Source organism: Camelina sativa, chromosome 15, assembly GCF_030686135.1.
Source record: "Camelina sativa cultivar CO46 ecotype springtype chromosome 15, ASM3068613v1".
Classification (NCBI taxonomy): Eukaryota; Viridiplantae; Streptophyta; class Magnoliopsida; order Brassicales; family Brassicaceae; genus Camelina; species Camelina sativa.
Genome location: NC_141894.1, coordinates 30,575,193 through 30,602,643, shown reverse-complemented (window position 1 = coordinate 30,602,643; position 27,451 = coordinate 30,575,193). Strand labels below are relative to the sequence as shown.

At 41.5% G+C, this 27,451-nt stretch overlaps 5 protein-coding genes and 1 non-coding gene across 6 annotated transcripts; 4 read left to right on the top strand and 2 right to left on the bottom strand.

Moving 5' to 3' along the window:
• The first annotated feature begins 1,577 nt into the window (after positions 1 to 1,577).
• LOC104747866 (uncharacterized) lies at positions 1,578 to 3,254 on the top strand. The gene is made up of 2 exons (XM_019236531.2): positions 1,578 to 2,130; positions 2,981 to 3,254. The coding sequence occupies exons 1-2, from the start codon at positions 1,644 to 1,646 to the stop codon at positions 3,106 to 3,108; spliced, it is 615 nt and encodes a 204-aa protein (XP_019092076.2). The 5' UTR covers positions 1,578 to 1,643; the 3' UTR covers positions 3,109 to 3,254.
• Positions 3,132 to 4,465, bottom strand: LOC104747867 (plant intracellular Ras-group-related LRR protein 6-like). Its single transcript, XM_087487425.1, has 4 exons — positions 4,226 to 4,465; positions 3,737 to 3,906; positions 3,212 to 3,652; positions 3,132 to 3,156 (listed from the first exon to the last, which is right to left on the bottom strand). Exons 1-4 carry the CDS (start codon positions 4,463 to 4,465, stop codon positions 3,132 to 3,134), a joined length of 876 nt encoding a protein of 291 aa, XP_087343551.1.
• Positions 4,466 to 5,936: 1,471 nt separating this feature from the next.
• Positions 5,937 to 6,477, top strand: LOC109129197 (uncharacterized). The gene has a single exon (XM_019236911.2). The coding sequence runs from the start codon at positions 5,974 to 5,976 to the stop codon at positions 6,208 to 6,210; it is 237 nt and encodes a 78-aa protein (XP_019092456.2). The 5' UTR covers positions 5,937 to 5,973; the 3' UTR covers positions 6,211 to 6,477.
• A 1,117-nt stretch (positions 6,478 to 7,594) lies between these two features.
• LOC104747865 (18.5 kDa class IV heat shock protein) lies at positions 7,595 to 8,267 on the top strand. The gene has a single exon (XM_010469576.3). It carries the CDS (start codon positions 7,654 to 7,656, stop codon positions 8,152 to 8,154), a length of 501 nt encoding a protein of 166 aa, XP_010467878.2. The 5' UTR covers positions 7,595 to 7,653; the 3' UTR covers positions 8,155 to 8,267.
• A 5,893-nt stretch (positions 8,268 to 14,160) lies between these two features.
• LOC147927362 (small nucleolar RNA R71) lies at positions 14,161 to 14,266 on the bottom strand. Its single transcript, XR_015583204.1, has one exon. It is a non-coding gene; the product is annotated as a small nucleolar RNA R71 (small nucleolar RNA).
• A 10,301-nt stretch (positions 14,267 to 24,567) lies between these two features.
• LOC147927361 (uncharacterized) lies at positions 24,568 to 26,844 on the top strand. The gene is made up of 4 exons (XM_087487424.1): positions 24,568 to 24,741; positions 24,927 to 25,498; positions 25,549 to 26,209; positions 26,563 to 26,844. The coding sequence occupies exons 1-4, from the start codon at positions 24,568 to 24,570 to the stop codon at positions 26,842 to 26,844; spliced, it is 1,689 nt and encodes a 562-aa protein (XP_087343550.1).
• Positions 26,845 to 27,451: the final 607 nt, after the last annotated feature.

Below are 27,451 nucleotides of genomic sequence, written 5' to 3'. Positions count from 1 at the left end.
GTTTCGCAAGGAATTAAGCAAGAGGAGGTTGCAGTAGAGTTTCAGTTTCATAACACACAGCCTGCACCTTCTCCAATTTCCAGAATTCATAAAGACAGTGTGGTTTTTCATAGTGGTGATTCATGGTCTGATTGTGATGTTGCTGTTTTGATTTCTCAGGGAGTGCTATGGTTTCAAGCTGTAAATGAGAAACCAATGGCTGCGATTATAGTATAGTCTCTTTCAAGACTTACCAATGAGTTACACAATGCTGCTAGAGAGTTTCAGTTTCCTCATTTCAAGCTTGAGGAAAAACTTGGTCTCAACGGGGGAAGTAATGAGGATCAAGCTGCTTCGTTTCTCCATGAGTTTCAATCTGCATCATCTATATTGTGTGTCACCTTGTTGTTGATAGGGACAACACGCCAGCTGCAGAATGTCAATTATGTGAATTGCAGAATTAATTGGCCACGACATTGTGTTGTTTATGTGACAAACAAAGTTGATTTTCAAGTTTGGCATCGTTGGAAACACAAGGTGGGGAAGTTGTTGCCATGTTCAGAACTTATGCTGTGGGGACATTTTCAATCTGGTGAAGGGATCAGTCTAAGTGGGTTTGGTTCAATTCCTTTGTGTTCTTGTCGTGCCTTCTTCTTGTGGCGGGGCTGGTCTATTCATGAGAGTTCCTGACCTCGTGAGAGACATGCCGTATCCATTCCTTCTTTTCTTAAAGCTTGAGGACAAGCTTGTCTAAATGGGGAGAGTATTGATACGATTCTCCATAAGGAAGTAAGTGAAGAAGAGGATGACGTGGACATAGATAAAGAGGAGAGCAAATACTTGGAACAAGAGAGAGGCTTGGCCGTTGCGGAATCAACTTAAAAGAATCATGAAGCTCTTCTTCTTCATTATGTTTAATCTGAGTTTGTAAATCCTTCTGCGATGTGCTGAGGTACCGAGTGATGTGCTCGGTGACTGATCAATGTTGATCAGTGCTTATTCAGATTGAGCTATCAATTGTATTCATTCCGTTACCTCTTTCACAATCCATAAACTCTGGCATTCTCTGATTCCTTTCTAATTGAATATAGTTTGAGTTTACAAATACGATTGATCAAGGATCTATCAGTTCATACAAAAGAATACTAAATGCACGAGCTAAAATTAAAGAATAAATCAAAATGTATGTATTTTCGTGAGCACCCCAAAAACTCGTCTTCAAGATAAGTTATGACCAATTTTTCCGTATATGAAATGTAATTTTGACACATGTTTATGATATGCAAATGCAACAAGCTACGTAGATGGATGGTTTATTTGAGATCATCAAGGGATTCAACTTAATAGGGGCATAATTCAAAACTCATATAAAATTATACTAATTTCAAAATATTTGACCGTGGCAGCTGCCCCGGTGTATGCATGCGAAGGTGCGTCCGCCCTTAAAAAAGTCTCTAACCAAAGTAGAACTAGAAACATTAGTAAAAGGGTCTCTTTGCACATTTAATATCTTCCGTGGCAAAAATCGAATCAAGTGAGAATTGTCAGACGCATTCGCGCAACGGTTAGATTAATCCTTGTTTCCAAACAAGCCCAATTCTGAAACTCTTCCTGATAGTTCCAGTTACACAGATCTCGAAGAGCTATTCCGAGGATCCGACAAAATGGCTCCAAAATCCGATTTACAAACCCTAGCAACCGGCTCCGGTGTATCGGACGGTTCAGATCAATCCTCAATCGATCCCATATTCCACCTTCTCCGAATCCTCCCGTTCTCATTCCTCCGACCACCACGTCTCCGTCTCAGGATCCCATCCTTCACGCTTCCTTCTCCGATGACTGTATACGCTCTGATCCTCCTCACGTACTTCCTCGTCGTATCAGGTTTCGTCTACGACGTCATCGTCGAGCCTCCGGGTATCGGATCGACTCAGGATCCGATCACTGGAACTATTCGACCCGTGGTGTTTATGTCGGGTCGGGTTAACGGGCAATACATTATTGAAGGTCTATCATCCGGGTTCATGTTCGTTCTCGGTGGGATTGGGATCGTCATGCTTGATTTAGCGCTTGATAAGAACAAAGCCAAGAGTGTTAAAGCTTCTTATGCTGTTGCTGGAGTCTCCTCGATTGTGATCGGTTATGTCATGAGTATGCTATTCATCAGGATTAAGATTCCTGGTTATCTTCATTAGGGTTTTAGACTAGTGCAATGTGTAATGAGTGATCTCACTTGAAAAAGTTGTGTTTTTCTTAAAGAGTTTTCTAGGCTTTATATGTCCATTGTGACTTGTTCGAACTCAGTCCTGTATCTCTTTGGATTTGAATCAAAGTCTTAGTAACGGTTCTATCGAGTTCTTTTTTGGCCTCTTTGTGCATTTCTGTGTTGGAATAATATAGTGACAAATAGGAAAGTTTGGATCTTTTAAGTGGATTTGTTTGTCTTCTTTCAATCTTTAAACAAGCATATATTAGCTATAGCAGAGGAATTAAGAGTTGGAAAGTGAAAAGATTCTCCTTTGGCTATGAATTGGGTGTTACTTTGGTATGTGAAATACATAGTTTTGCTCATCAAACTAGACTGTGATTGTCAGAGTATGGGATATAAGGTATATCATATAACTGAGAGTTCTAGCCAACTAAATAATGTGAGGCCTTGTGTGTTAGCTTTAAGTATCTGTCAAAAATTTTCTGAATTGCTTTCTTTGTCAGGATCTTTTTTTGCTAAATGTCTAAAGAATCAGGAAGACAAGGGAATAGATTTTCTGAAAGAAGACACTTTATTCATAAACAAAATTTGGTGTGCATAGAAACAGGGACCTGGTGCAAGCATATATATAATGAAGAAGAAAAAACAAGAATTCTAGAATCTGATGAACATATTGAGATATTCTTTATACATTTTATAGTGCTAATAGGCTTGGCCTTGATGCTACAGTTGTGCATAGCTTGTAGGAATATGGAAACTCTTGGTTGTTGTCTCTTCTATCTGCTGAAGTAGGTTTTTGGAGAAAACAGACGACGGGGAGAGAACATTCCAGAATACCTAGGCGAAGCAAGACTGTCAATGGAACGGTACTCAGGCATGATGAACCCATTGTCTCTCTCATCTCTGTTCCAGCTTCTTGATCCGCCATTGAACGTCCCATACTTCACCAATTTGCCGAATCCCCACGACTTCTTTTTGCCGGGACTCTTTGGTGAGCCACCGTTCATCTTCTGTGTCAGATACTCTCTGACCACCTGCAAATTCTGCTCCATCACCTCGATGGGCGGCGACACAAGCGGGTTTCCTTCAACACTCAGCTTCCTTAACCGTCTCATGCAGCCAATAGACTCAGGCAAGGCAGTGATCTTGTTGTAGCTAACATCGAGCTCAATAAGGTTCATTAAAAGACCAATTGAAGATGGGAGAGCGGAAAGGTACTGGAAATTCTGGCTGACATTGAGGATCTCGAGGTTGATGAGATTCTCGAGATCATCCGGTAGAATCATGAGGCAGTTGAGACGAGCATCGAGGACGCGGAGAGAGGTGAGGTGAGTAATGGAGATTGGGAGGCTAATGAGCTTGTTGGAGTTGACAGAGAGCTTCCTTAGATTGGTGAGTTCAAATCCAATGGAGTCCGGTAATCTGATGAGTTTGTTGAAGTTTGCATTTAGTTCTTCCAAAGACCTGAGAACAGAAAACCAATAAAATAAGGTGAATTATATGGTTTGTTGAGGCCTTGAGGGTATTGTGAAAGTTACGGTGTGAAACCTGCAGTGTTGGATAGATTTGGGGAGAGAAACAAGAAAGTTGCCGGAAACATTGAGAGTCTTAAGCTTGGAGAGACAACCAATGGAGTTTGGCAGAGCTTTGATCTGATTCGAGTGAACATCTAATGCTATCAAGTTGAGTAGTCTCGCTGTAAGTGATTCTGGTATCGTCTGTGTAACATCCAAAATAGAGCCAAACGTTAAGAACATGGCAAACAAAATATTCTACATTATTAGAAGGTAGTACTAAGCCGGCCAGTATATCGAATACCCAAGCAATAGTTGAAAATTAACATAAATAATTGGCCATTTTCAAAAATTTCGAGGAACCCAAACCAAAAAAAAAAAGCCGAAGTGAAAACTATCCATACATGTTGTTGTAATATTAAAATAAAAAATGAAATAAATATATACATGCTTATGAGAGGCACTAAATCCTGCAAGAAAAATGTCTCATTATTATAAAAAATGTGTGTGTTTAGAAATGAACCTGGAGATTATTGTTGGAGAGATCAAGCTTGCAAATCTGAGCTAACTTGAGTGAAGGATTGGGAAGAGACTCCAATGCCATCCCACTCAGATTCACTACCTCTAGCCTCTCTTCCTCATTATCAATAATGTTATTGAACGATGGTGATCTAGGTGATGATGGAGATGATGGCGACGATAATGGTGATCTCTTCCGTTGATGATGATTAGTATTACGTTGATCCATCATCATCATCGTCATTATTTGTTCCTTTTGTATTTGCGGTTGCTGATGATGATATGCCTCCTCGCATATCATCTTTCACTCGTTTTACGTTATGGTTGAAGAAGGAAAAGAAGAGAATGATCAAATGATCATAGAAGAAAGAGAGAGTTCAAAAAGCTTAATATGGTTTTCACAAATGTGTGTGTACGGAGAGACTATAGGAGATGTACGGTGGAGAATTGTGGTGGGATTTTTAAAAGGAAGTAGATCGATTTAAATTAAACAAAATATTAAAGCTATAAATTGAAAATAGATTAATTTGGTAATTAAAGAAGCATGGCTTCATTTTAATTAGTGGTCATTCATGGTTTAGACCTGATTAAAAGAAAAAGTCAAAATGATACGCAAATTACTCTTTTTATTTCTAATCAGTCTTTACTGTTTTGTTGGCATCTTTTGACCAAATCAAAAGGAATGTGTTCTCACTAAACTATTGAAAGGAAAAAAATCACAAAAGCATTGAACTTGTGTTTAAAAAAAAAGAAGGTACGAATATTCCAATTCATAATGTACTTTGACACATCAATCTCTGTTATTCCGTACGTATTGATATGTACACGTATGTGTGCAAGCAAGTACATGATTATGATATGGTTGGAATATTCTCTATTAATATGAGACTTGATCCATAGAAAATATTTCTTTCCTCAGATGTTTTAAAAATAAAGTTCATTATCTCATCTTTCTCCACTTTTTGAAATAAAAATAAAAATATTATTTCAAGAAATGAAAGTTTAGTTTTACTTCATATAAATCCTAATCCTAAATACATGGTTTCTTCTAGGATTTATTATATTAACTTTCAAATACTACGAAATGCTTGTTACACATTGAACACCTACTCTCAATTTCACTTCTTTCTCTCTCTCTGCGATTACTCTTTGATTCATTCAAAATTACGAATTCCTTTTCATCTCAATACAAAACTAGCTGTGAAAATTGTTACTTTTGTTCATGATCATCTCCTTTGTTAAAACTAACTATATATAAGAACTAAAATTTGTGTTTACCTTCATAATCTTCTAAATTTTTTGTCTGGTTTGTTACATTTCTATGTGTAGAGAGTTTTGTGTTTAAATAAAAAAAGTTAAGAAAATATATATCCATTGGGGTTGTTACACACACACACATATATAAGTGTAGTTTATAGTATAGCATCCAAAGGTGACTCATACACACATAACTTTTCACACGTAGATTGAAGAAGATTTGTTTAGAATGAAAGTTGAAAGTCATTTCAACGATCGATCAAAGGTTTTATTCGAAATACTTCAATCGTTTTAGGGGCTTTATTGTAACATTTCCTCTTAATTAATTTGACTCATCCTTCCACGTATCCATCATAAAAAACACCTTGACATCAAACACCAACACGTAATCATCTCTAACGTTTGCCAGGTGTTCTCGATTCTCGTGTCTTAAGTCCAGAAGTATCTTACAAGGAAATAGTGAACCTGTGAGAGAAAGACAACGAAGAGAAAGATATGGAGGCAACGAAAGAGAGAATGGAAAGCGAAGATAAGAAGAGAGACGTCACCAGTGAGGCAGGAAAGGCTCAAGACAACACGACGGTGAGAGCCATCATTCGCGAATCTATAGTGGAAGGCAGAGGTGCCAGAGACGATGACAATGTCAAAGACGGCGGCAATGGCACTGGCAAGCCGGATGATATTCTTGTTTACTCAAGAACTGTACGGAAGATCGATTCGTCGCTTGAATAGTAGCTCATGTCGATGGGTTCAACGACCATGAATACGATCAACTTTGAACTGTGTGGTGTTTCTCATTTAGTGCGTTTGGGTTATATGGGCTAAGTTGTGGGGAGTATTTCGTATCATTTCGGATTTTCGGTGTTAGTTAGTGTTCGTTTACTTGTCTATTTAAGTTGTTTACGTTTGTGAAACTTTTTCTATGAAGAGAAAATTACCTAAAGTTATACTTGTGTTCTTTGTCCCAAAAAAAAAAGAAAAGTTGTGTTCTTGTTTTTATTGTTTTGATCAACACACTTGTACAACACATATATAACTAGGAGGCTAGGACCTATCAAATGTATTTTTCTTTTCCCTAAGTAAACTTTGAAAATATTTGATTCTATTAATGTGAAACGAGCTCTTTTTGTATCAATCGACTGGAGAATTAATAAATACACCGGTAGATATTACACTATTAGTTGAACACAATCGTGAAAATAAAACATGTTTACTAAGTAATACTCCAACATTTTGCCACCATATCATTTTTTTGCAAAGGAAGTTCCTTAATATGATTATCTACCTAGAAAATGACACACTAGAATTCTCTAACCACGAGTGTTCTAAAATGCGGCCTACACGGATGCCTAGGCGGCGGTTATACGCTATGTGGTGACCGAGCGTCTCGAATTTTAGCTATACGGTAATTTAGGCAGTTTTAAATAATTCGGACGCCTAATAGCGTTTAGGCGGACATTATGCGGTCTATGCGGACGCCTGTACGAATTCTAGATGGTATGTTGATTAAAATAGTAAAAAATACTGTAATTAAATATTTTTTTAAATAATATTTTTGTTTCTAATAAATATTATAATTAGCCTCTAAAGTCTAAACTTATGAAATTTAATTTGGTTCCAAAATAAGTATAAACTTACATTTTGTCAATTTTACAAGTTTTTGAATGGATTATGTTTTTTTTTGTTTAAAATATGAGATTATTATAGATTCTAAACTATTTTGATAGATAAGAGTTTATTGAATATAATATTTGATACTATATTTTTGTTTTATGTTTTCTAAAATTAAAATGTATAACTTTTCATCCTATATATATATATATATTATTTTTATATAAATATATATTCATATATCTAAAATATATAATTCGCCTACATTCCGCTTAGGCACCCGCATATACGGCTAGGCGTTAGGCGTTTATCCACCGCGTAGCAACGGCATAGCGCATTTTAAAACACTGCTAACCACAAACAAATGAACCGTAAAATATTTCAAATCTACATTTGATTTATACACAAACACCAACATTGTCATAGAGAAAGAAAAAGTTATTTAAAGAAAGCACCATTGGGCTTTATACTTCAACTCTAGGCCTAGTTAGTAATTTACTAGCTTCAGCTTCATCACAACTGTTACCATCTCAAGAAAACTCTAGAATCCTCTCGAGTAGTATTATGATTTATATAGCTCAGCTTCCGTTGCTTTCTAGAGTAGAGAAAAAGAAGATGTCAATAGTTCCCATCAACGATCGCCGGAGACTATCTCCTGGCGAGAGAATCTGTGAACTCATGAACACCTTTCTTGATTTCTCATCACCATCTCTCTTTCTTTCTCACCACTTCCCTTCGCTTTCGACCGTCGAGACGCAGCTCAATTGGACGGAGACTCCAACAGCTCACGTTTTCAAAGCGTATCTTCCTGGAGTGAGTCAAGACGAAGCGATTGTGTTCGTGGACGACGAAGGATATCTTCAGATATGTACTGGTGACAACAAGTTTATGAGTAGATTCAAGCTCCCTGACAACGCTTTGACGGATCAGGTCACGGCCTGGATGGAAGATGGGTATCTCGTCGTCTTCGTCGCGAAAGATGGTTCTTCTTCGCCACCACAGCTCCGGGAGATTGAGGAGAATCGTAATGTGAGAGTCGTGGAGATCACCGGCGATGATGATTAATTAAGTTTTAAGTTTATAAACTCTATGTACTTAATGATTAATTAAAACCTTAAAGACTCTATGTACTTAATGATCAATTTGCGAAAATTTATCTTCTCTACGATTATTACTTACTTGCGTCTAGATCTAAAATCTTTACTATGGGATAACCATTCAATACATATAATATCTAAAGTACACTAGTCGCTAGAAGCTCACATTTGACACAAAGACAAGACATAATACCTTATTTTAATATTTTGTACCTCCTTCTCCTAACTCCTCTTTGATTTGCTATCTCCTGCTAGACTTCAAATTAACATCTACTCAATGATACTAGTAGCCGGCATCAACATCACTAGCTAACAAAAACCAGAAGAATGCTACTGAGATTTTCCAACAGGAAAATGATTTGGTATCATATATATTGATATCCTTGAGCTATATTAGGAAAGCCAACATAATTTGTTTGAATGCAAATGTTGGTAGAATATTCTAAGCCCTTCAAATTAGTGAATGGCCATTGGTAAATGTCGATTAATTTGTTTACTTTCTCAAGTGCTAATATGTAGACAATATGGACTACTATTAATGGGCCTCATATTTGGGTCTGTTTAGCCCACATTTCCCTCAATCATATATTTTGACATTGGGTATTTCAGATTTAGAGGTATAAACCCGTTCGAATACTTTTTAGATTTTAGATTCCGATCAGATATTTTGATTTTAAATTCGGATTACTCGAAGTTCTCAAAATTCAAAACTTTCGTATCCAAATTTGTCTAAACTATTCGAAATTACTCACACTATCTAGAAACCTCAAGTAGTTTTTATTTTATTTTTTTTTGTCAAAAAAGAATTTATATTAATGAATTATAATAGTCCAGATAAAACTGTTGAATAAGCCAAAAAGTTTGTGAAAAACAATCAAAATAAATAATGAAGACATCTGTATTTAGCATGGAGATGTGCTATTCTATTACAACATACTTTTGGTAAAAGCAAAAAGTACATGGTTGAAGGATGTACAATAGACAAGGTAAATAAACAATAAAACTTAAATTTCCCCAAAATTTTTGATTTTAAGTATTCTCAAGAACTCTAAATGCTCATAAATCAAAAATTTCGAAAATAAACATCAAACATAGCAAGTCAAACGAAATTGGAACCAGCTAACATCAATATCAAGCTAAACAACCTAAAATCAATGCATAAATAATTGGCTGGTCGGTTAGAAGTGAAGAACCTATAGAAAATCAGAAAAATGTAATAGTTACCTTCCTAATGCTCATAATTACCTTCCTCTAAGATACCCCAAAATGTTGAATGTTTTGTACAAACGACGAACATGCGGAAGATTCCTTACCAACATTTTTATCATAGTCTTGTGACTTGTGAGGATCTTATATATATAATAAAATTAAAAGGAAATTCTCTTGTTTTTTTTTTTAATGAGAAACGATTACAAAATTAGATGAAGAACTTAGGAAAAATTCTTCCACCGACTTTATGGATATGCCCAAGTGAATGATGCTTTTGGTTCTAAACCAGTCTATGTTCTACGAATATTGGATATGTGGTGTGGTGGATATATGATTATGATGTTATAATTTTATTTTACCTAACATTTTTTCGTTTTCCTTTACAAAATCTTACAGCCAATGAGGATAGTTCACAAGATCTTATCAAAATGGAAAATGTAATAAAATTTAGAATAATTTCTGATTTTTAAAATGCATAATTCTTTTTTTTGACATATCTAACATATAATTCAATTTTTGTTATTCTTCTGGTCCCTAGAAAGAAATATTTTGTTTAGCAATTAGCGCATATCATTGAGCATGCATTAGATTACATGAACTTACCGGAATGTTTTCAGTGATTGAACAATATTGCATTTATATCAGTTAAAATTGGGTATAACCAAATCTAACTAAATAACACATTCAAAATGAACAATTGGTTAGAAATGACTGTTTTATATAAAAAATCTAACTAAATAATACATTGAAAGTAATTTAAATTGAGATTAATAATATCATACTATTATCAATCTTAGTTGAAAAGCATTTGTTTTTTAGAATATGTATCTTTGTTTAAATGATATTGATTTTAATCCAATTTTTGCTAAACGAATTTGATGAATGATACATAGTAATGGAGGTCTATGGGACAAAAAATAAAATCTTCATTCTCTTTGGGTTGCACAACCAATAAAAGTATTCTGAAGGCTTAGAAGAAGATTAGAAAAATACAAGACTGTATTAAAAATTATGTCCAAAATAATATAAGAATACCTTCTAGTATGGAGTGTTGTACCCACGATTATTCATCTCGGATAACGGGCAAAAGGCCTGGACCAGACACACTAAATGGGCTAAGGATGTAGCACTGATCGGCCTACCAAGCCCAATGAGAGGGGTGGAACGCGGAGAGGCATCCTTCGAATCAGCTCGCAGCTCGGACTCGGTCAAAGATTCCCGCAATTAATCGGATTGATTAGGGTGCGAGATTTGCGTAGAGAATTAATTATACATTGATTGTATGTAATGAACTGATATAAATACGTAGGGAGGGTCAATGTAATGGGGATCAAAAAACTTTACTCTCAAGCAATAGTACACTCACTTTTAGCACTTTAAAACTCTCAATTTAGTTCGGAACTTTAACGGTGGTGAGCTCCTCCGTTCATAAACACTTCGGAAAGAGAATTTCGGTTTCAGTTCTCACAATTGGCACTAGAAGGAGGGGAGTCATCACCTACACTCCATATAGTTCCGACGCATTTCACAAATCCTCATCGAACAGACTTTGTTATGGCTCACGCATCTGCTAATCAGGTAACTCTGGAAACAATCCAAAAGCTTTTGCAGGATATGACAGAGAAATCCGACCGCCAGCAAGCTGCCTCCGCTGCTCTTTCCGAGCATTTGATGGTTTGGAAGGGCAGGTCTCTACCCGACTAGAAGCAGTCACAAGTTTGATTGTTGATATGTCTACCTCTCACCGACCGTATGCCAATCGGGTCGATCTCCTGTCTTCCGAGCAAATTCCGCGACGACGCGCTCTAGACTTTACCGACATCATTCCACCCGTCATTTCGCAGCCGACAACGGTGACAGCAACTCCAGGGAGTACTTTCCCACCACAAACGATTCCTCAGTCAGCACCACCATTGGCTGGGGTTAACTACACTCTGGTTCAAGATGAAATCATCGGATCCTCCGAGATTCCACTTCGGATCGCTCCCCCTGTGGGAGGAAGTGTTCGTCAAGAAAACCTGACTCCGGGTTATTCTTCCATACCTGAGTTTCACAAGATGCAGAGTGAGATCCGCGACATGCGATCTATGATGCATAGTGCAACTACTTCAGCACCGGACATCTCCCGAGTAATTGAAGAGTCAAAGCGAACTTCTTTCTCTGACCAAGTAGCCCAGGTCCACGTCAAAGTCACTGGAAAGATAAAATTCTCGAGCTACGAAGGAAAAGGAGACCCGACCGATCATCTCAAAACCTTCTCTAAACCCTACACCAGTTCGCTACCATCCAGGATGCGCTACATCGAGCTTCGAACTAGATAGTTGTAGAGGAAGAAAGGGCTGCTGTAGCTCAAAAACATAAAGTTGCAAACAAACCCCGATTCGAGGCACCTGCTAAAAAGACTCCGCCTTCAACCCCGAATTCCGGACTTATCACATTCGCGGTGAACCAATCTCCTCAAAAAAGTTCCCCAAAGAATTTGAGGAGATTGGTTCAAGAGCGGAGTGATCCCAAGTAATAAATGGGTCCGGGACAAGAACACGTATTGCGAACTCCACAAAACTAACGGACACTCAACTCGGGACTGCAAGAAGTTGATGAATCTTCTTGCTGAAAAGTTCGTGTATGGCGAGATGCCAAATGTTTGGATTGACGAACTGGACCCGAAAACGGTGTCCGAACTCAACGAGGATGTCCCTCCACCAAAAAGTTAAAACAAGCTGAGGGGGATGCAGGTCCTAAAAAACGAATAGATGTAATCATGGGAGGCTCACGCTTATTTCCCAACTCGATAACAGCAATCAAGGATATCAGCGCAAGCTCGCTAATCCAGCACCTAAACGGGCGAAGTTCGCTCCGAGTGATGTGTCTGTATTTTATAGGGTTTTAACTATAGTTTTTAGAATTGTTTTGAGTATTTTCTTAGGTCCAAGTGTGATTTTAGAGTCTTTTTAGTCTTGTGTGAGTCTTTACAGGTTCTAGGTGACTTTGGAAGGAATCTGAGCGTTTTGGGGATGGAAATATGCATCTGGAGCTTAATTGGTTGAAGTCTGATCGAGCTAGAAGGCAGATGAAGTAAGAGCAGAAATTCATTCCGGATCGACTGATCCTCGCTAGATCGACCAGTCCCCGTCCCCGACGCAATCTTTCCTTTTCTAATTTAAACCGACTTTTTAGGGATTTATTTTACTATTTAACCACGGGGCTCGACCCCTAGAGAAAAAACTTTTACTCTACGCCGTTTTTGAGCGCTTGTAAGCTTGGGAGAAGATCTCTAATCCTTTCTAACCCTTTGGAGAAGAATTCTGAACCCTATTATCTCTTTTTGCAATTCAAACATGTTTTCTTCATATTTGATTTGTGATTGTTTCTGTTCGATGTCTGAGTAGTCTCTCTGTTGGGTTTCGGGTTTCAAAAGGGGGTTTTATGATTTATTGATTTAGGTTGTTAGATTTGGGATTGATCTCTTGTGTTCTTATTGTTGTTCTTATTGCTTAAACTAGATTAGCTACCTAGTTTATGATCTTAGGTTTAATTCATCTAGGCATCAAAAGTGTTGTTGAATTACTTGAAAGAACATAGGTGAGCAAGGTGATCCCCAGCCAACGACAGTTGAAGTTGGGGCACCTTGTGAACAAATCAAATTTGAACTTATTGCTTGCTAGGATTGTTTAGATTCAAACGACGGTTTAGGATTCATTCAATTCCTTGCATAGAAAACTAATGCTGCGACAGTAGGTTAGTTTTATATTTGAGATTTGAGTTCAAGAGCGGTTCCTAAAGCTATCCTAATCCATCACCCAATTTCGTGATCATAATCCTTGATTGATTCCCTGTGCCCAATACTTTCTCTTAAATTTACAAACTCTTATTTATTTTCTGTTTTAATTCTGTTACTTGCAAAACAAACTTCCTCTTTGCTTTAGCTATACTCGGTCTATATAATTTCATAGTGTATCGTTTGGTCTCTGTGGATTCGACCCTGAAGTGCTACAACGACACCACTAGATCGTGGTTGAGTGTGCTTTGGGTTATTGATTTTACTCTAGATCAATTTGGCGCCGTTGCCGGGGACCAAAACGTTGCCTTTGAAATTTTAGATTCACGTTTAGTCTAAGGTTTCTTTATTTTTGGTTACTAACGAGTTCTTGCGACTTTATTTCTTGGTCTTAGGTGTATGCATACAAGGAGCAGCAAGAAAACTGATCTGCGCATACTAGGGAACAAGGAATTAGCACAGCTCAAACGCGAGAACCGGAAAGCAAAAGCACAAACCAATTCTATGGCTGACGGAGAGAACACAGGGGCTAATCCACCCAACCCTCAGCTTGGCATCATCCAACAACAGCAGAGGCAGAACCAGCAAGAGCAAGCCAAACTGAACCCACCTCCGAGGCAAGCCACCTTGAGGGACGAAGATGCTCAGAATAGGCTTTTTGCGAATCGATCTGCGATTCAACCTCCCGCTCCTACGCGGCAAGACTATGAGATTAAACATAGTCTAATCAATCTGGTTCAGAACCGCGTGTTCCATGGCTTGCCATCGGAAAGTCCTCTAGATCACATCGAGGCTTTTGAGAGGCTGACCAGTACGACGAGGTCCAATGGCGTACCCTATGATTATCTAATGCTGACTCTATTCCAGTTCTCTTTGGCGGATAAAGCACTTAGATGGCTGAACTTGTTGGATGCTGGATCACTCACCACTTGGGCGCAATGTAGAGCTGCTTTCTTGAATCACTTCTACACCAAGTCACGCTCAGCCAAGCTGCGAAGCAAGATCACTACATTCTCGCAAGGAGGCATGGAATCATTTTGTGAAGCATGGGAAAGGTTCAAGGAGTATCTTCGAGATTGCCCTCACCACGGTTACACTCAAGAGAATCTGATGAACATTTTCTACGGGGGCATCGAGCAGAAGTACCAGATGGCATTGGACACAGCCAGCAAGGGAGACTTCTCCACCAACACCGCGAATGAAGCCAATGCACTGATCGAGAATCTTGCAGCCAGCAACAGCAACCACGGCACAGATTATGACCACACGGTTAGGGTGAATTCCGTAGAGACTGATGCTATAAAGGATCTCACAGCCAAGATGAATCTCCTGCTGAAAAGGGATCACCAAAGTGTCAACTTGTGTGAGGAACAAGCTGGAGGATATGCAGATTTTGGAGCTGAGACATACCAAGAGGGTACGGAGGAAGTAAACTATATGGGAGGACAAGTGAATTTCCAAAATTGAGGTTTTAACCAGAATTTTAGGAATCATCCTAATCTGTCCTACAGGAGCAATAATGTCGAGAATCCTCAGGATCAGGTCTACCCACCGCGACCTCAGCAGAACAACTTTGCACAGGGCTTCCAGAACAAGGGTACATGTTTTGGAGGATCGAATTTCCAACAAAAACCTCAGGTCAACAACTTCGCGCAAGGGTATCAACCGGTTGCACCGCAGGCAATAGTCTCACAGGAGAGCAAACTGGAACAGATGATGCATGCTCTGATGGAGAACCAGAAGAAAAATGCCACTGAGGTGACTGTCAAGATCAACAACATGTATTCTGAGCTGAATGGGAGAATCGAATCGTTAAACTCTCACATGAGAGTGCTGGAAAATCAAGTGGCACAATCCGCAGCTAGAGTCAAGGTACCTCCAGGGACACTTCCAGGGAAGAACGAGGCTAATCCAAAAGAATACGTGAATGTCGTCACCCTTCGAAGCGGCAAGGAACTTCCGGAACCACAACAGAAAGCAGGGAATGACCGATCCAGCGATCGGACTGACCAGTCTAAAACACAGGGTCAGGAAGGCAACCATGACGAAGCTCTCAACGACATTCCTGATGATGTTGTTAAACATGGATCAACAGTTCCTGAAGAAAAGCAACCCAGTGGATCGCAGCAACCCTACGCACCCAGACTACCTTTCCCTACTCGCCGCAAATCAAAGATTCAGGAGCGAGAATATGAGAAGCTGAAGTCAGTAGTAGGGGAGCTTCAGGTTAGACTCCCTTTCATCGAAGCAGTAAGGATGGTTCCAGCTCTTAAGAAGTATATGAAGGAAATTCTAACCGACAAGCTCATCTTGGAGAAAGGAGTGATGTACCTCACACAAGAGTGCAGTTCTATGCTCCAAAATCGAATGCCTGAAAAATGTGGGGATCTGGGACCGCTTACCTTGCCTTGCACGATAGGAGATCTCAAGTTCAGCAAATGCCTTTGCGACCTGGGAGCGAGCGTGAGCCTTATGCCACTCAGTGTTGCGACGCGACTTGGCCTCTACACCTTCAAACCAACCCAAGTCACCCTCGTCCTTGCTGATCGTTCCACTCGACGCCCAGAAGGAGTGTTGGAAAACCTACCAGTGCAAATTGGGAACTGCTACATTCCTACTGATTTCATAGTTCTGAAGCTTGATAAGGAATCCCAAGAACTGATCCTACTTGGAAGACCCTTCTTGGCCATGACTAGTGCGATGATAAACGTCAAGGAGGGGAAGATCGATTTTCACATGGATGATCTGATTTTGAGATTCAATTTGGAAAAAGCAGCTAAGAAACCTACGATTGATGGTCAAACCTTCTGGGTTGATACAATAGGCGAAATAGCTGATGAGATCTATGATGAAGTGTGTACAAGCGATCATCTGGCTGTAGCACTCACCAAGACGGAACCAGAGCTGGGATATCTCTCTGAGGAGACTGAGAGCTTGGCCAGGACACTCGATGCTGCAGCAGTTCTGAAACATGAAGTCCTATTCATCAATCTGCAACCTGGACTGACTGATCCGGAAAATGGACTGACCGATCCAACTCCTCCTGTGGAAGCATCCGATAAAGGCGACGGGTTGACCATTCCAAGCGACAGATCAGCTGATCCCGAAATTTGCCCTGGGACAAAATCAAATCAGGAGGATTGGAGCGAACTCAAGGCTCCAAAGTTGGACTTAAAGCCACTCCCAGAAGGGCTAAGGTACGCGTATCTCGGACCTAACTCCACATATCCGGTTATCATTAACTCTAACCTAAACAATGTTGAAACCGCACTCTTGCTCTGCGAGTTAAGAAAATATAGGAAGGCTTTGAGCTATTCCTTAGATGACATTTCAGGTATATCACCGGAGTTGTGCTCACATCGGATTCACCTCGGAGACCCATCTAAGTCCTCCATCGAACACCAAAGGAGGCTAAATCCGAACCTCAAGGAAGTGGTGAAGAAGGAGGTCCTCAAACTGTTGGGAGCCGGAGTCATTTTCCCAATCTCTGACAGCACTTGGGTGAGCCCAGTCCATGTAGTACCGAAGAAAGGAGGGGTGACAGTAGTTGCAAATGAGAAAAACGAGTTGATCCCCACCAGGACAGTAACAGGGCATCACATGTGTATCGACTACCGCAAGCTCAATGCAGCCACAAGGAAGGACCACTTCCCTCTTCTATTCATTGACCAAATGCTTGAGCGTCTAGCGAACCACCCTTACTACTGCTTCTTGGATGGTTACTCTAGTTTCTTCCAAATTCCGATTCACCCGGATGATCAGGAGAAGACCACTTTCACTTGCCCCTATGGCACATTCGCTTACCGATGAATGCCTTTTGGGTTGTGCAATGCCCCAGCCACCTTCCAGCGCTGCATGATGTTGATCTTCTCCGACTTGATTGAGGAAATTATGGAAGTATTTATGGATGATTTTTCGGTGTATGGCTCATCCTTCTCCTCCTGTTTATCCAACTTGTGCAAAGTACTTCAACGCTGTGTGGATAAACACCTTGTGCTGAATTGGAAGAAATGCCATTTCATGGTCACTAATGGGATTGTTCTTGGCCATCGAATTTCTGAGAGAGGGATAGAAGTCGACAAAGCCAAGATAGAGGTCATGTCCAGTCTGCAACCTCCGAAAACCGTTAAAGACATTCGCAGTTTCCTTGGCCATGCTGGGTTTTATCGAAGGTTCATAAAGGATTTCTCCAAGATAGCCAGACCACTCACCCAGTTGCTATGCAAAGACATCTCTTTTGAGTTTACTGCAGATTGTTTGGAGGCTTTCCTAACAATCAAACAAGCACTGATCTCGGCTCCAATAGTACAACCACCCGATTGGGATCTGCCATTCGAAGTTATGTGCGATGCAAGTGATTTTGCTGTGGGAGCGGTTCTGGGACAACGCAAGGATGGTAAGTTGCATGTTGTTTACTACGCTAGCAGGACACTCGATGGAACACAGACCAAGTACGCTACAACAGAAAAGGAATTACTCGCCATAGTCTTTGCCTTTGAAAAATTCAGATCCTATCTGGTTGGATCCAAGGTTATTGTGCACACAGATCACACCGCACTGCGCTACTTGTTAACTAAGAAGGATGCTAAACCACGATTGCTGCGATGGATACTACTACTGCAGGAGTTCGATCTTGAGATAAAGGATAAGAAAGGGATTGAGAATGGGGTTGCAGACCACCTTTCTAGGTTGAGAATCGATGAAGAGATCCCCATAGATGACCGACTCCCTGAGGAGAATGTGTATGTGGTTGAAGCCTTCATCGACTGCTACAAAGAGAAAGCTGATGTTAAGGTACTTCAACAAACAGTTAACGATTCGCCATGGTATGCCGATATCGCAAACTATTTATGTGCAGCAGAAGAACCTCTGAACTTTACTGGATATGCTAAGAAGAAGTTCCTCAGAGATGTGCAACGCTACTTTTGGGATGAGCCTTTTCTTTACAAGCATTGTGCTGACGGCCTCTACAGGAGATGTGTTCCAGAATCAGAAGTACAAGGAATTCTTTTTCACTGCCACGGTTCTAGCTACGCGGGACACTTCACTACTTTCAAAACCGCGACAAAAGTGCTCCAAGCAGGCCTCTGGTGGCCCACCTTATTCCGAGATGCACACGACTTTATCTCCCGATGCGACTCTTACCAGCGACGTGGAAACATCAGCAAACAGAACGAGATGCCACAAAACTTTATCTTGGAAATCGAGGTGTTTGACTGTTGGGGAATCGACTTCATGGGGCCTTTTCCACCCTCTTATGGCAATCTCTACATACTTGTTGCAGTGGATTACGTTTCCAAATGGGTTGAAGCTGTCGCAAGTCCTACTAATGATTTGAAGGTGGTCCTCAAGATGTTCAAGCACATAATTTTTCCACGGTTTGGTGTTTCTAGGGTGGTAATAAGCGATGGGGGCACTCACTTTATTAACAAGCTTTTTGCAAACCTTTTGCGAAAACATGGCGTGACACACAAGGTCGCTACCCCTTATCATCCACAGACCAGTGGGCAGGTCGAGATCTCTAATCGAGAAATCAAGAGCATCTTGGAGAAGACAGTCAACTCAACCAGAAAGGATTGGTCCTTAAAACTCGATGAGGCATTATGGGCATATCGGACTGCTTACAAAACACCCATCGGCACCACCCCTTTCCGACTGGTTTATGGGAAATCATGTCACTTGCCTGTTGAGTTTGAGAATCATTCCTTATGGGCGACCAAGCAAATGAACTTCAACCTCAAGTCCGCAGCAGAAAAGCGCCTTATTCAGCTGAATGAGCTTGATGAGATTCGCATGGATGCTTATGAGAACACCAAGATATACAAAGAGAGGACCAAAGCCTTACACGACAAGAAGATTATCCCCAGGGATTTTGCTGCGAACGATTTGGTCCTTCTTTTCAACTCAAGGCTGAAGATATTTCCTGGGAAGCTGCGTTCCTGTTGGTCCGGACCTTTTCGAATCAAGGAAGTCATGCCTTATGGTGCTGTTGTACTTTGGGACCAAGAGGGCAAAGAATTCACTGTCAATGGCCAGCGTCTTAAACCGTACCTAGCGGAGTATGACCCAATTGAGACTTCCCTCCCTCTGGAGGAACCATAGGCTGTTTAAGCAGCAAGAAAAGTCAGGCTCGATGACTATAAACAAGCGCTAATGGGAGGCAACCCAAAGGGTTTGCATTTGCTTACCCTTCTCTTTTTGGTTTTGTTTTTCTTTTCTTAGGAAATTTGCTATTTTTGTATTCTTTACAGAGTTACTCGAGAATCACGTTTGGTAGTGAGTTTGGTTTTCAGGAACAGGTTCTAAACGGAGAAGATGCGAAACCCTTTTCAAGGAAAGTTCCGTGGTGGTCAGGATCAGCTAATCTAATTCTGGATTGACTGATCCCCGTTCCAGGTAAGTAAAATCGAGGGACGTAAAAAAAATAAATAAAAAAAAAAAAAAAAAAATGGTTTTAGGGTTTATGAACTTAAATTGAACCAGGTTAAACCGGATTCGTGTTCACACCCCATAAAACCTAATTTCCTTTCTTCTTCCTTCCTCCCTCGCCGTCCACAAACTCGATTTCCCTCTCCTCTCAAATCCTCTCTTGTTTGATTCAAATTTTGGGTTTCTTTTCTTCAACTTGATTTTTCATCCTTTACCCAACCCAATTTTTGTATCAATCGTTCAAACAAGACAATGCCTAAACGAAGCCGTAGCGGTAAGGAGACTGCCACTCCTTCCGAAGAACCGCCAACGAGAGTTTGGAGTGATGAGGATACTAAGGGTTTGAAGCTACTTGGACAATGTAAGATGGAGCCAACTCGTTTTGTCTATCGGGAGCTCTTTGAGAAGATGGGTATGCTGTCGGATTTTGATGAGTTGGTGAAAAATATGGGATTTGGTACTTTCGCTGAGCAAGCATGGGACTTGCATGATCGGCTCGCACGAGAGTTCCTCGCCACTGTGCAAGTCGATTCGCCGGGTGGTTCTGATATGATGGCCGAGCAGTGTTCGATCAGCTTCTTCCTACTCAGGAAACACTATGTCATCTCCATGTTTGATCTATGTGACATCTTCGGTTTCCCCAGAAACACATTATGCACGATGGAGAAGCTCGACAGTAGGACAGAAATTTGGAAGCTTATTGCTGCTGGGCAATATGCTTCTCGAAGCGCAAGACAGTCTCGCATCCGTAACCCCGTCCTCCGAATCACGGCGAAGTTCCTGAGTAACACAATTTATGCTAGGGCTGAGACTAGCACATTGCAGCTACCTGAGTTGTGGATGTTTTTCCATGGTCTTCGCAGGTTCCTTCACGCTCCGGATTCCCCTTTGTACCAGCAGACTCATGATGTCAACTTTGGCTTCCTGCTATCTAAGGAGTTTGAGCAGGTTCGGAGGAGCATGGCTCATGCTAAGAACAAGAGAGTTCTCATCGGCAGTTTGGTGACCCCTATCATTGAGTATTGCGGTGTTGTTTTACCACCGCACGCTAAGGTGTCCCAGCGGAAGTTGCTTGACCTCAAGTACATGTTTACTAGTGAGATTTTGGTGAGACACAACTTCTGCTATCGCTTCCATACCAAGACCGGTCAGCTTCGTTATATGCTGATCCCTATGCCTTTCGTCACCTCCCTCCGCAAGGTTCAGAACATCGATTTTGATCCTCCTGTTGACATCCTTATGGATATTGACGATGTTCTTTTGGGAGAGGAGCGAGAGCCTGCAGCCCTCCGATCCCGTAGTCACCCACAACCCGCCGGGGCATCTACCTCTTCGCAGCCATCTCAGCCCCTTCCACCGTTTCCTCCTTTCGATGTGAACCAGTTTCTTGCTGCACCACCTAAGGAGCCAGCTCGCACCGAGTTTGAGAGATGGGTCTACAACACTCAGCGGAAGAACAACATGTTACTCACTCGATTGGCTACTTGGCTCGCACCATCCTGTTTTGCACCACTTCCCGCAGCTCACATCGATACCAAAGACGAGGAGGACGCATCTACTGAGCCTCTTGGGTCTGACCATTCCGCGACGTCCTCACCATCTCAGTAGTTCTAATCAATAACTACCTCTTTCCGGGTTACTCTGTTTCTTTTCTAGGATTTTTATTTTTATCTTTTGATTTTTATTGTCGGAGGTTTCTTCTCCTTAGCTTTGCTTTCACACCGGGACGATGTGAAGTAGGTCCGGGGAGGGATTTCTCCAAGTTACTAATGACGTTTTCTTTGGTTGTTTCTTTTGATTTTCCTTTTATTTGAGTCAGTTTGTCGTGTCTAAAAAAAAAAAAACAAAAAAATTATGTTGGGAAGCTATGATCATTTCTAGGAATCTTTTGCTTTGAACTAACACTCTTATTACTTTTGTACCTCTGATTTGGAATGAAGCTTGGAATGAACATGAGCAGTCTCAACACGCCCCAAAAGACACTCGCCAAGGAGAACACTAAGTTGAACCAGAAGTTGTCTCTAGCTTTGACATGACTTAACCGGACTAAATTGCTTACCTTGGGGCTTGGTATACATCGGACAAGACTCCTCCCTTAAGCAATACAAGACATGCATCTCCTCACAAAATATGCTTCCCCTCTCTCTTCCCTTCGATACTCATAAAAAAAAAGGAAAAAAGAAAGAAAGAGGAAGAAGAGGATATAGGTAGTAAAGAAGTGAACCGAGGGTTGTGCGTAAACTCGTGCATCCTTCGGAACTCATGGAAACCTGTCCACAAGAAAAGAGCAAAGGATTGATAAAAAAAAAATGATACCCTAGAAAATTAGGGAGAAATCAATCCTTTGGAAGTGAGAAAAGAGAGAGGAAAGGGAGCATAAGAGGAGGTCTTGGGCGATAAGAGGTTGAAGGAGTCAGAGGTTCAATGATCGATACCCCCATGGTAAGACCGCACCTTTTACTAATCTGATGTAGAGATTCAACGATGGGGAGACTGAAGGTTCTCTAAGGCCGTGGAGTTCAGAGTAGGGAGTGTTGATCCTAATCATGGGCAGAGTACAGAAAGTAGTTCTCGATTTGATGTGATGAAGAGTGCGAAGAAGAGATCCCTAAGAAAATGTGAGTTTCCACTTTCAAACCTTTTCTCTGTTCTTGAGTTTCTGTCTGTTCTTGCTTGAGGACAAGCAAAGATTCAAGTCCAGGAGAATTGATGTGGCTGTATTTTATAGGGTTTTAACTATAGTTTTTAGGATTGTTTTGAGTCTTTTCTTAGGTCCAAGTGTGCTTTTAGAGTCTTTTTAGTCTTGTGTGAGTCTTTACAGGTTCTAGGTGACTTTGGAAGGAATCTGAGCGTTTTGGGGATGGAAATATGCATCTGGAGCTTAATTGGTTGAAGTCTGATCGAGCTAGAAGGCAGATGAAGTAAGAGCAGAAATTCATTCTGGATCGACTGATCCTCGCTAGATCGACCAGTCCCCGTCCCCGACGCAATCTTTCCTTTTCTGATTTAAACCGACTTTTTAGAGATTTATTTTACTATTTAACCATGGGGCTCGACCCCTAGAGAAAAAACTTTTACTCTACGCCGTTTTTGAGCACTTGTAAGCTTGGGAGAAGATCTCTAATCCTTTCTTACCCTTTGGAGAAGAATTCTGAACCCTATTATCTCTTTTTGCAATTCAAACATGTTTTCTTCATATTTGATTTGTGATTGTTTCTGTTCGATGTCTGAGTAGTCTCTCTGTTGGGTTTCGGGTTTCGGGTTTCAAAAGGGGGTTTTATGATTTATTGATTTAGGTTGTTAGATTTGGGATTGATCTCTTGTGTTCTTCATCTATTGTTGTTCTTATTGCTTAAACTAGATTAGCTACCTAGTTTATGATCTTAGGTTTAATTCATCTAGGCATCAAAAGTGTTGTTGAATTACTTGAAAGAACATAGGTGAGCAAGGTGATCCCCAGCCAACGACAGTTGAAGTTGGGGAACCTTGTGAACAAATCAAACTTGAACTTATTGCTTGCTAGGATTGTTTAGATTCAAACGACGGTTTAGGATTCATTCAATTCCTTGCATAGAAAACTAATGCTGCGACAGTAGGTTAGTTTTATATTTGAGATTTGAGTTTCAAGAGCGGTTCCTAAAGCTATCCTAATCCATCACCCAATTTCGTGATCATAACCCTTGATTGATTCCCTGCGCCCAATACTTTCTCTTAAATTTACAAACTCTTATTTATTTTCTGTTTTAATTATGTTACTTGCAAAACAAACTTCCTCTTTGCTTTAGCTATACTCAGTCTATATAATTTCATAGTGTATCGTTTGGTCTCTGTGGATTCGACCCTAAAGTGCTACGACGACACCACTAGATCGTGGTTGAGTGTGCTTTAGGTTATTGATTTAACTCTATATCACCGAGCGATCTACCTGAGATCACATTCTCGTAGAAGAAAATGGAGGATCTAGATGCTCCTCACGACGATGCACTTGTTTGTCTCTTGATGTAGTGAACCACGAGGTGTGCCGAATCCTGGTAGACACTGGGAGTTCGATAGATTTAATTTTTCTGGAAACCCTCACTAGGATGGGCATCAAAAGGGAGCACATCACAGGACCTCCATCTCCACTGGTCTCGTTCACCAGCGAAACATCGATGTCTCTAGGAACGATAACTTTACCTGTTTCCACTCAAGGTATAGTTAAGATGGTGGAGTTCATGGTTTTTGACCGACCTGCGGCCTATAACGTGATAGTGGGGACGCCTTGGCTGTTCCAGATGAAGGCGGTCCCGTCAACGCACCATCAGTGCGTCAGTTCCCAACTCCTCAAGGAGTTCGAGAAATTTTGGGAAGTCAGAGAGTAGCGAGGAGCTGTTATCTCGCAAGCCAAAAACTCCTCATCCAATAGCAACCACAACCAGAGGTCGCCAAGAACCCAATTCAGAAGCAGCTGCAAGGTGACCTCACAAAAGCCTTAACCCAAAATTCCCGGATCAAGAAATCAAGATAGGGCAGGTTTGAGAAGCGAGCTATGAGCTAGCTCCGAGCTAGTTTGATCTCTTTCCTCAAGGAAAACATTACTACTTTCGCCTGGTCAGTCGATGAAATGCAAGGGATACAACCCGAAATCATTTTGCACGAGCTTAATGTAGATCCGACATTTAGGCCCGTGAAGTAGAAGCGACGGAAGCGCGGCCCCGAGCGGGCTGAAATTGTCAATAAAGAGGTAGAGCGACTAATGAAGGTTGGGCAGATACGCGAGGTGAAATATCCGGAATGGCTCGCCAATACCGTGGTTGTTAAAAAGAAAAATGGGAAATCACGAGTCTGCGTTGACTTCACTGACCTGAATAAGGCTTGCCCTAAGGATAGTTTTCCTCTTCCTCACATCGATAGGTTAGTCGAATCCACTTCCGGACACGAGTTTATCTCCTTCATGGATGCCTTTCCGGATAAAATCATATCCTCATGAACCCTGATGATCAAGAGAAGACCGCATTTATCACGGACCGCGGAACCTATTGTTACAAGATGATGCCATTCGGCCTGAAGAATGCCGGGGTAACTTACCAGCGGTTGGTAAATCGGATGTTTGAGAAACAGCTCGGGAAGACCATGGAAGTTTATATCGATGACATGTTGGTAAAGTCTATGGAGTCAAGCTCGCACCTCGCTGATCTGAGAGACTGTTTCGAGATCCTAAACCAGTTTGGGATGAAGCTCAATCCCCAAAGACTCTGCAAGAAGTACAACGCCTTAACGGACGGATAGCTGCACTCAACCGTTTTATTTCTCGCTCAACAGATAAATGCCTCCCATTCTACCAGTTATTAAAGAAGGGAGGGAGGCACTTCGCATGGGACGAGAAGTGCGAGGCAGCGTTCTCCCAGCTAAAAACCTACCTGTCTGAGCCACCAGTTCTAGCAAAGCCTGAGCTTGGCGAACCTCTCTTCCTCTACGTAGCCATATCTGCAAGCACAGTAAGCGGAGTTTTAGTACGCGAAGAAAGGGGGGAGCATAAACCAATCTTTTACATCAGTAAGTCTTTCATAAGAGCCGAATCTAGGTACCCGATGATGGAAAAACTGGATTTAGCAGTAGTAATTTCAGCGAGGAAGTTACGTCCATACTTTCAGTCGCATTCGATTGTTGTCCTAACAATGCGGCCACTTCGAACGGTGCTTCACAGCCCGAGCCAGTCCGGTAGATTGGCAAAATGGTCAGTGGAGCTTAGTGAGTACGACATTGAGTTCCAAACTCGAACTTGCGCAAAAGCACAGGTCCTTGCAGATTTCTTGATAGAACTCCCACTTGCTAGTTCGGCTGAAAGTAGTGTCGATGTCCCCTGGACTTTACACGTGGATGGTGCATCATCCAAAACAGGCTCTGGAATTGTCTCGTTTCTCCCACCGGCGAAGTGATTGAGCAATCGTTCTGTCTGGCCTTCAGTGCATCCAACAATGAAGCCGAGTACGAGTCTTTCTTAGCCGGACTCAGACTCGCTGTAGGAATTGGTGTTCGAAGACTACAAACCTTTTGCGATTCACAATTAGTTACCAACCAATTTCTGGGAGAGTACGAGACCAAGGACGGGCGCATGGAAGCCTACCTAGCCGCAGCCAAAGAGTTAGCAGCAAAGTTTGACGAGTTCGAAATCACTAAGATCCCGCGAGGTGAAAACTCAGCTGCAGATGCCCTAGCATCATTAGCCTCAACTTCGGACCCAACCACGACAAGAGTTATCCCGGTAGAAGTTATCGAATACCCGGGCATACGATTAGAAAGCTCGAACGTCGTCACTAGGGCAATGAAAAAGAAGATAGCCGTTGAAGAAGCAGCTCGCGCAACTACTTCTGGCCCTTCACCCGAAGAATCTCCTCCAACCGCGGCAGTCACGCCTATCTCTGATGAGCAGGAAACCAGTTTGGAAGTCCATACTCTAGTGATACCTAGGCCTCCGAACCCGGATCAAATCATCCTACCTGAAAAACTTCTAGGCAAAACGAACACTAACAATTGGAGGGCACGAGACTGGCGGAGTCCAATCTGGGCTTACTTGGAACAAGGTGAACTCCTAGCTGATAAATTGGCGGCTAGGAAACTTAAAATTGTCAGTGCACGGTATTGCATCCATGTGTGGCCGGCGAGGAGCCCGCAAATCTGATGCGAGCTGTTCATAATGGTTCCAATGCAAATCACTCCGGGGGACGGACTTTGGCCTTCAAACTTAAACGACACTGGTATTTTTGGCCCACCATGGTCGCTGACTGTGAGGAGTACGCCCGAACTTGTGAGAAATGTTAGAAGCACGCTCCATCAATTCACCAACCTACCGAGCTCCTGTCCTCCGTGTCTGCACCTTACCCGTTTATGAGATGGTCTATGGATATCATTGGCCCGCTACACCGAGGACCTGGGGGGGGGGTTTAGTATGTACTGGCCCTTACTAATTACTTCTCTAAGTGGGTTGAGGCAGCGGCTTATGCTAAAGTGACAAGTGAGGAAGTAGAACAGTTCATACTAAAGAGCATAATCTATCGGTACGACGTTCCACACGAAATCGTCACTGACAATGGTCCGCAGTTCATTTCTTCGCAGTTCGAAGGATTCTGTGCCAAATGGAAAATACGGCTTAACAAGTCAACTCCTTGTTACCCGCAAGGGAACGGGCAAGCCGAGGCAATGAACAAGGTTATATTGGCTAATTTGAAAAAAGGCTGGATTCTCGCAATGGGCGCTGGCTAGACAAACTCCAAGGAGTACTCTGGGCAATCCGAACCACACCTCAGCGAGCTACAAACGAAACACCTTTTTCCTTAGTTTATGGAGTTGATGTCGTAGTCCCAGCCGACCTCGAATTACCCAGAGTTCGCATGACTCTGAATCCACTTCGAGCTTCAGAGAAGGAAGAATTTATGCAAGACACACTGGATGTCATTAATGAGCGTCGAGATCAAGCCTTGGTTCGGATGTAGATATATCAGAATGCTGTAGCTCGCTATTATAATTCCAAAGTCCGAGGTAGACCTCTTGCGGTTGGAGACTTAGTGTTGCGCAAAAGTCTATGAAAACACCGAAGAGCTCAACGTAGGGAAGCTAGGAATCAATTGGAAAAGACCGTACAAAATCACTCGTGAAGTACGCAGTGGAGTTTACCAGCTGGAAGATTCAAAAGGGAAACCAGTCCCGAGATCCTGGAACTCCTTGCATCTCAAACGCTTTTATAATTAACTTTCTTGTATCGAACTACGATTGGCTTGATCCCGATAAGGGTACGTAGGCAGCCTGTTTTCGGGTCCAGCTATCCATTTTTAATAAAATCAAAAGTCCTCTAACTTTTTATTAAGGATGG

Bases quoted from the DNA above. Each gene is read 5' to 3' on its own strand.
- LOC104747866 (XM_019236531.2), top strand. From the start codon at position 1,644: ATGGCTCCAAAATCCGATTTACAAACCCTAGCAACCGGCTCCGGTGTA. The intron at 2,131-2,980 runs GTATGCTATTCA...CTGCTGAAGTAG, and splicing joins TGTGATCGGTTATGTCATGA to GTTTTTGGAGAAAACAGACG.
- LOC104747865 (XM_010469576.3), top strand. From the start codon at position 7,654: ATGATTTATATAGCTCAGCTTCCGTTGCTTTCTAGAGTAGAGAAAAAG.
- LOC104747867 (XM_087487425.1), bottom strand. From the start codon at position 4,465: ATGACGATGATGATGATGGATCAACGTAATACTAATCATCATCAACGG. The intron at 3,653-3,736 runs GTTTCACACCGT...TTCTGTTCTCAG, and splicing joins AAATCTATCCAACACTGCAG to GTCTTTGGAAGAACTAAATG. The intron at 3,157-3,211 runs GTATCTGACACA...GGCAAAAAGAAG, and splicing joins AATTTGCAGGTGGTCAGAGA to TCGTGGGGATTCGGCAAATT.
- LOC147927361 (XM_087487424.1), top strand. From the start codon at position 24,568: ATGAACCCTGATGATCAAGAGAAGACCGCATTTATCACGGACCGCGGA. The intron at 24,742-24,926 runs GTAAAGTCTATG...CCATTCTACCAG, and splicing joins TTTATATCGATGACATGTTG to TTATTAAAGAAGGGAGGGAG. The intron at 26,210-26,562 runs GTCAGTGCACGG...TACTTCTCTAAG, and splicing joins CGGCTAGGAAACTTAAAATT to TGGGTTGAGGCAGCGGCTTA.
- LOC109129197 (XM_019236911.2), top strand. From the start codon at position 5,974: ATGGAGGCAACGAAAGAGAGAATGGAAAGCGAAGATAAGAAGAGAGAC.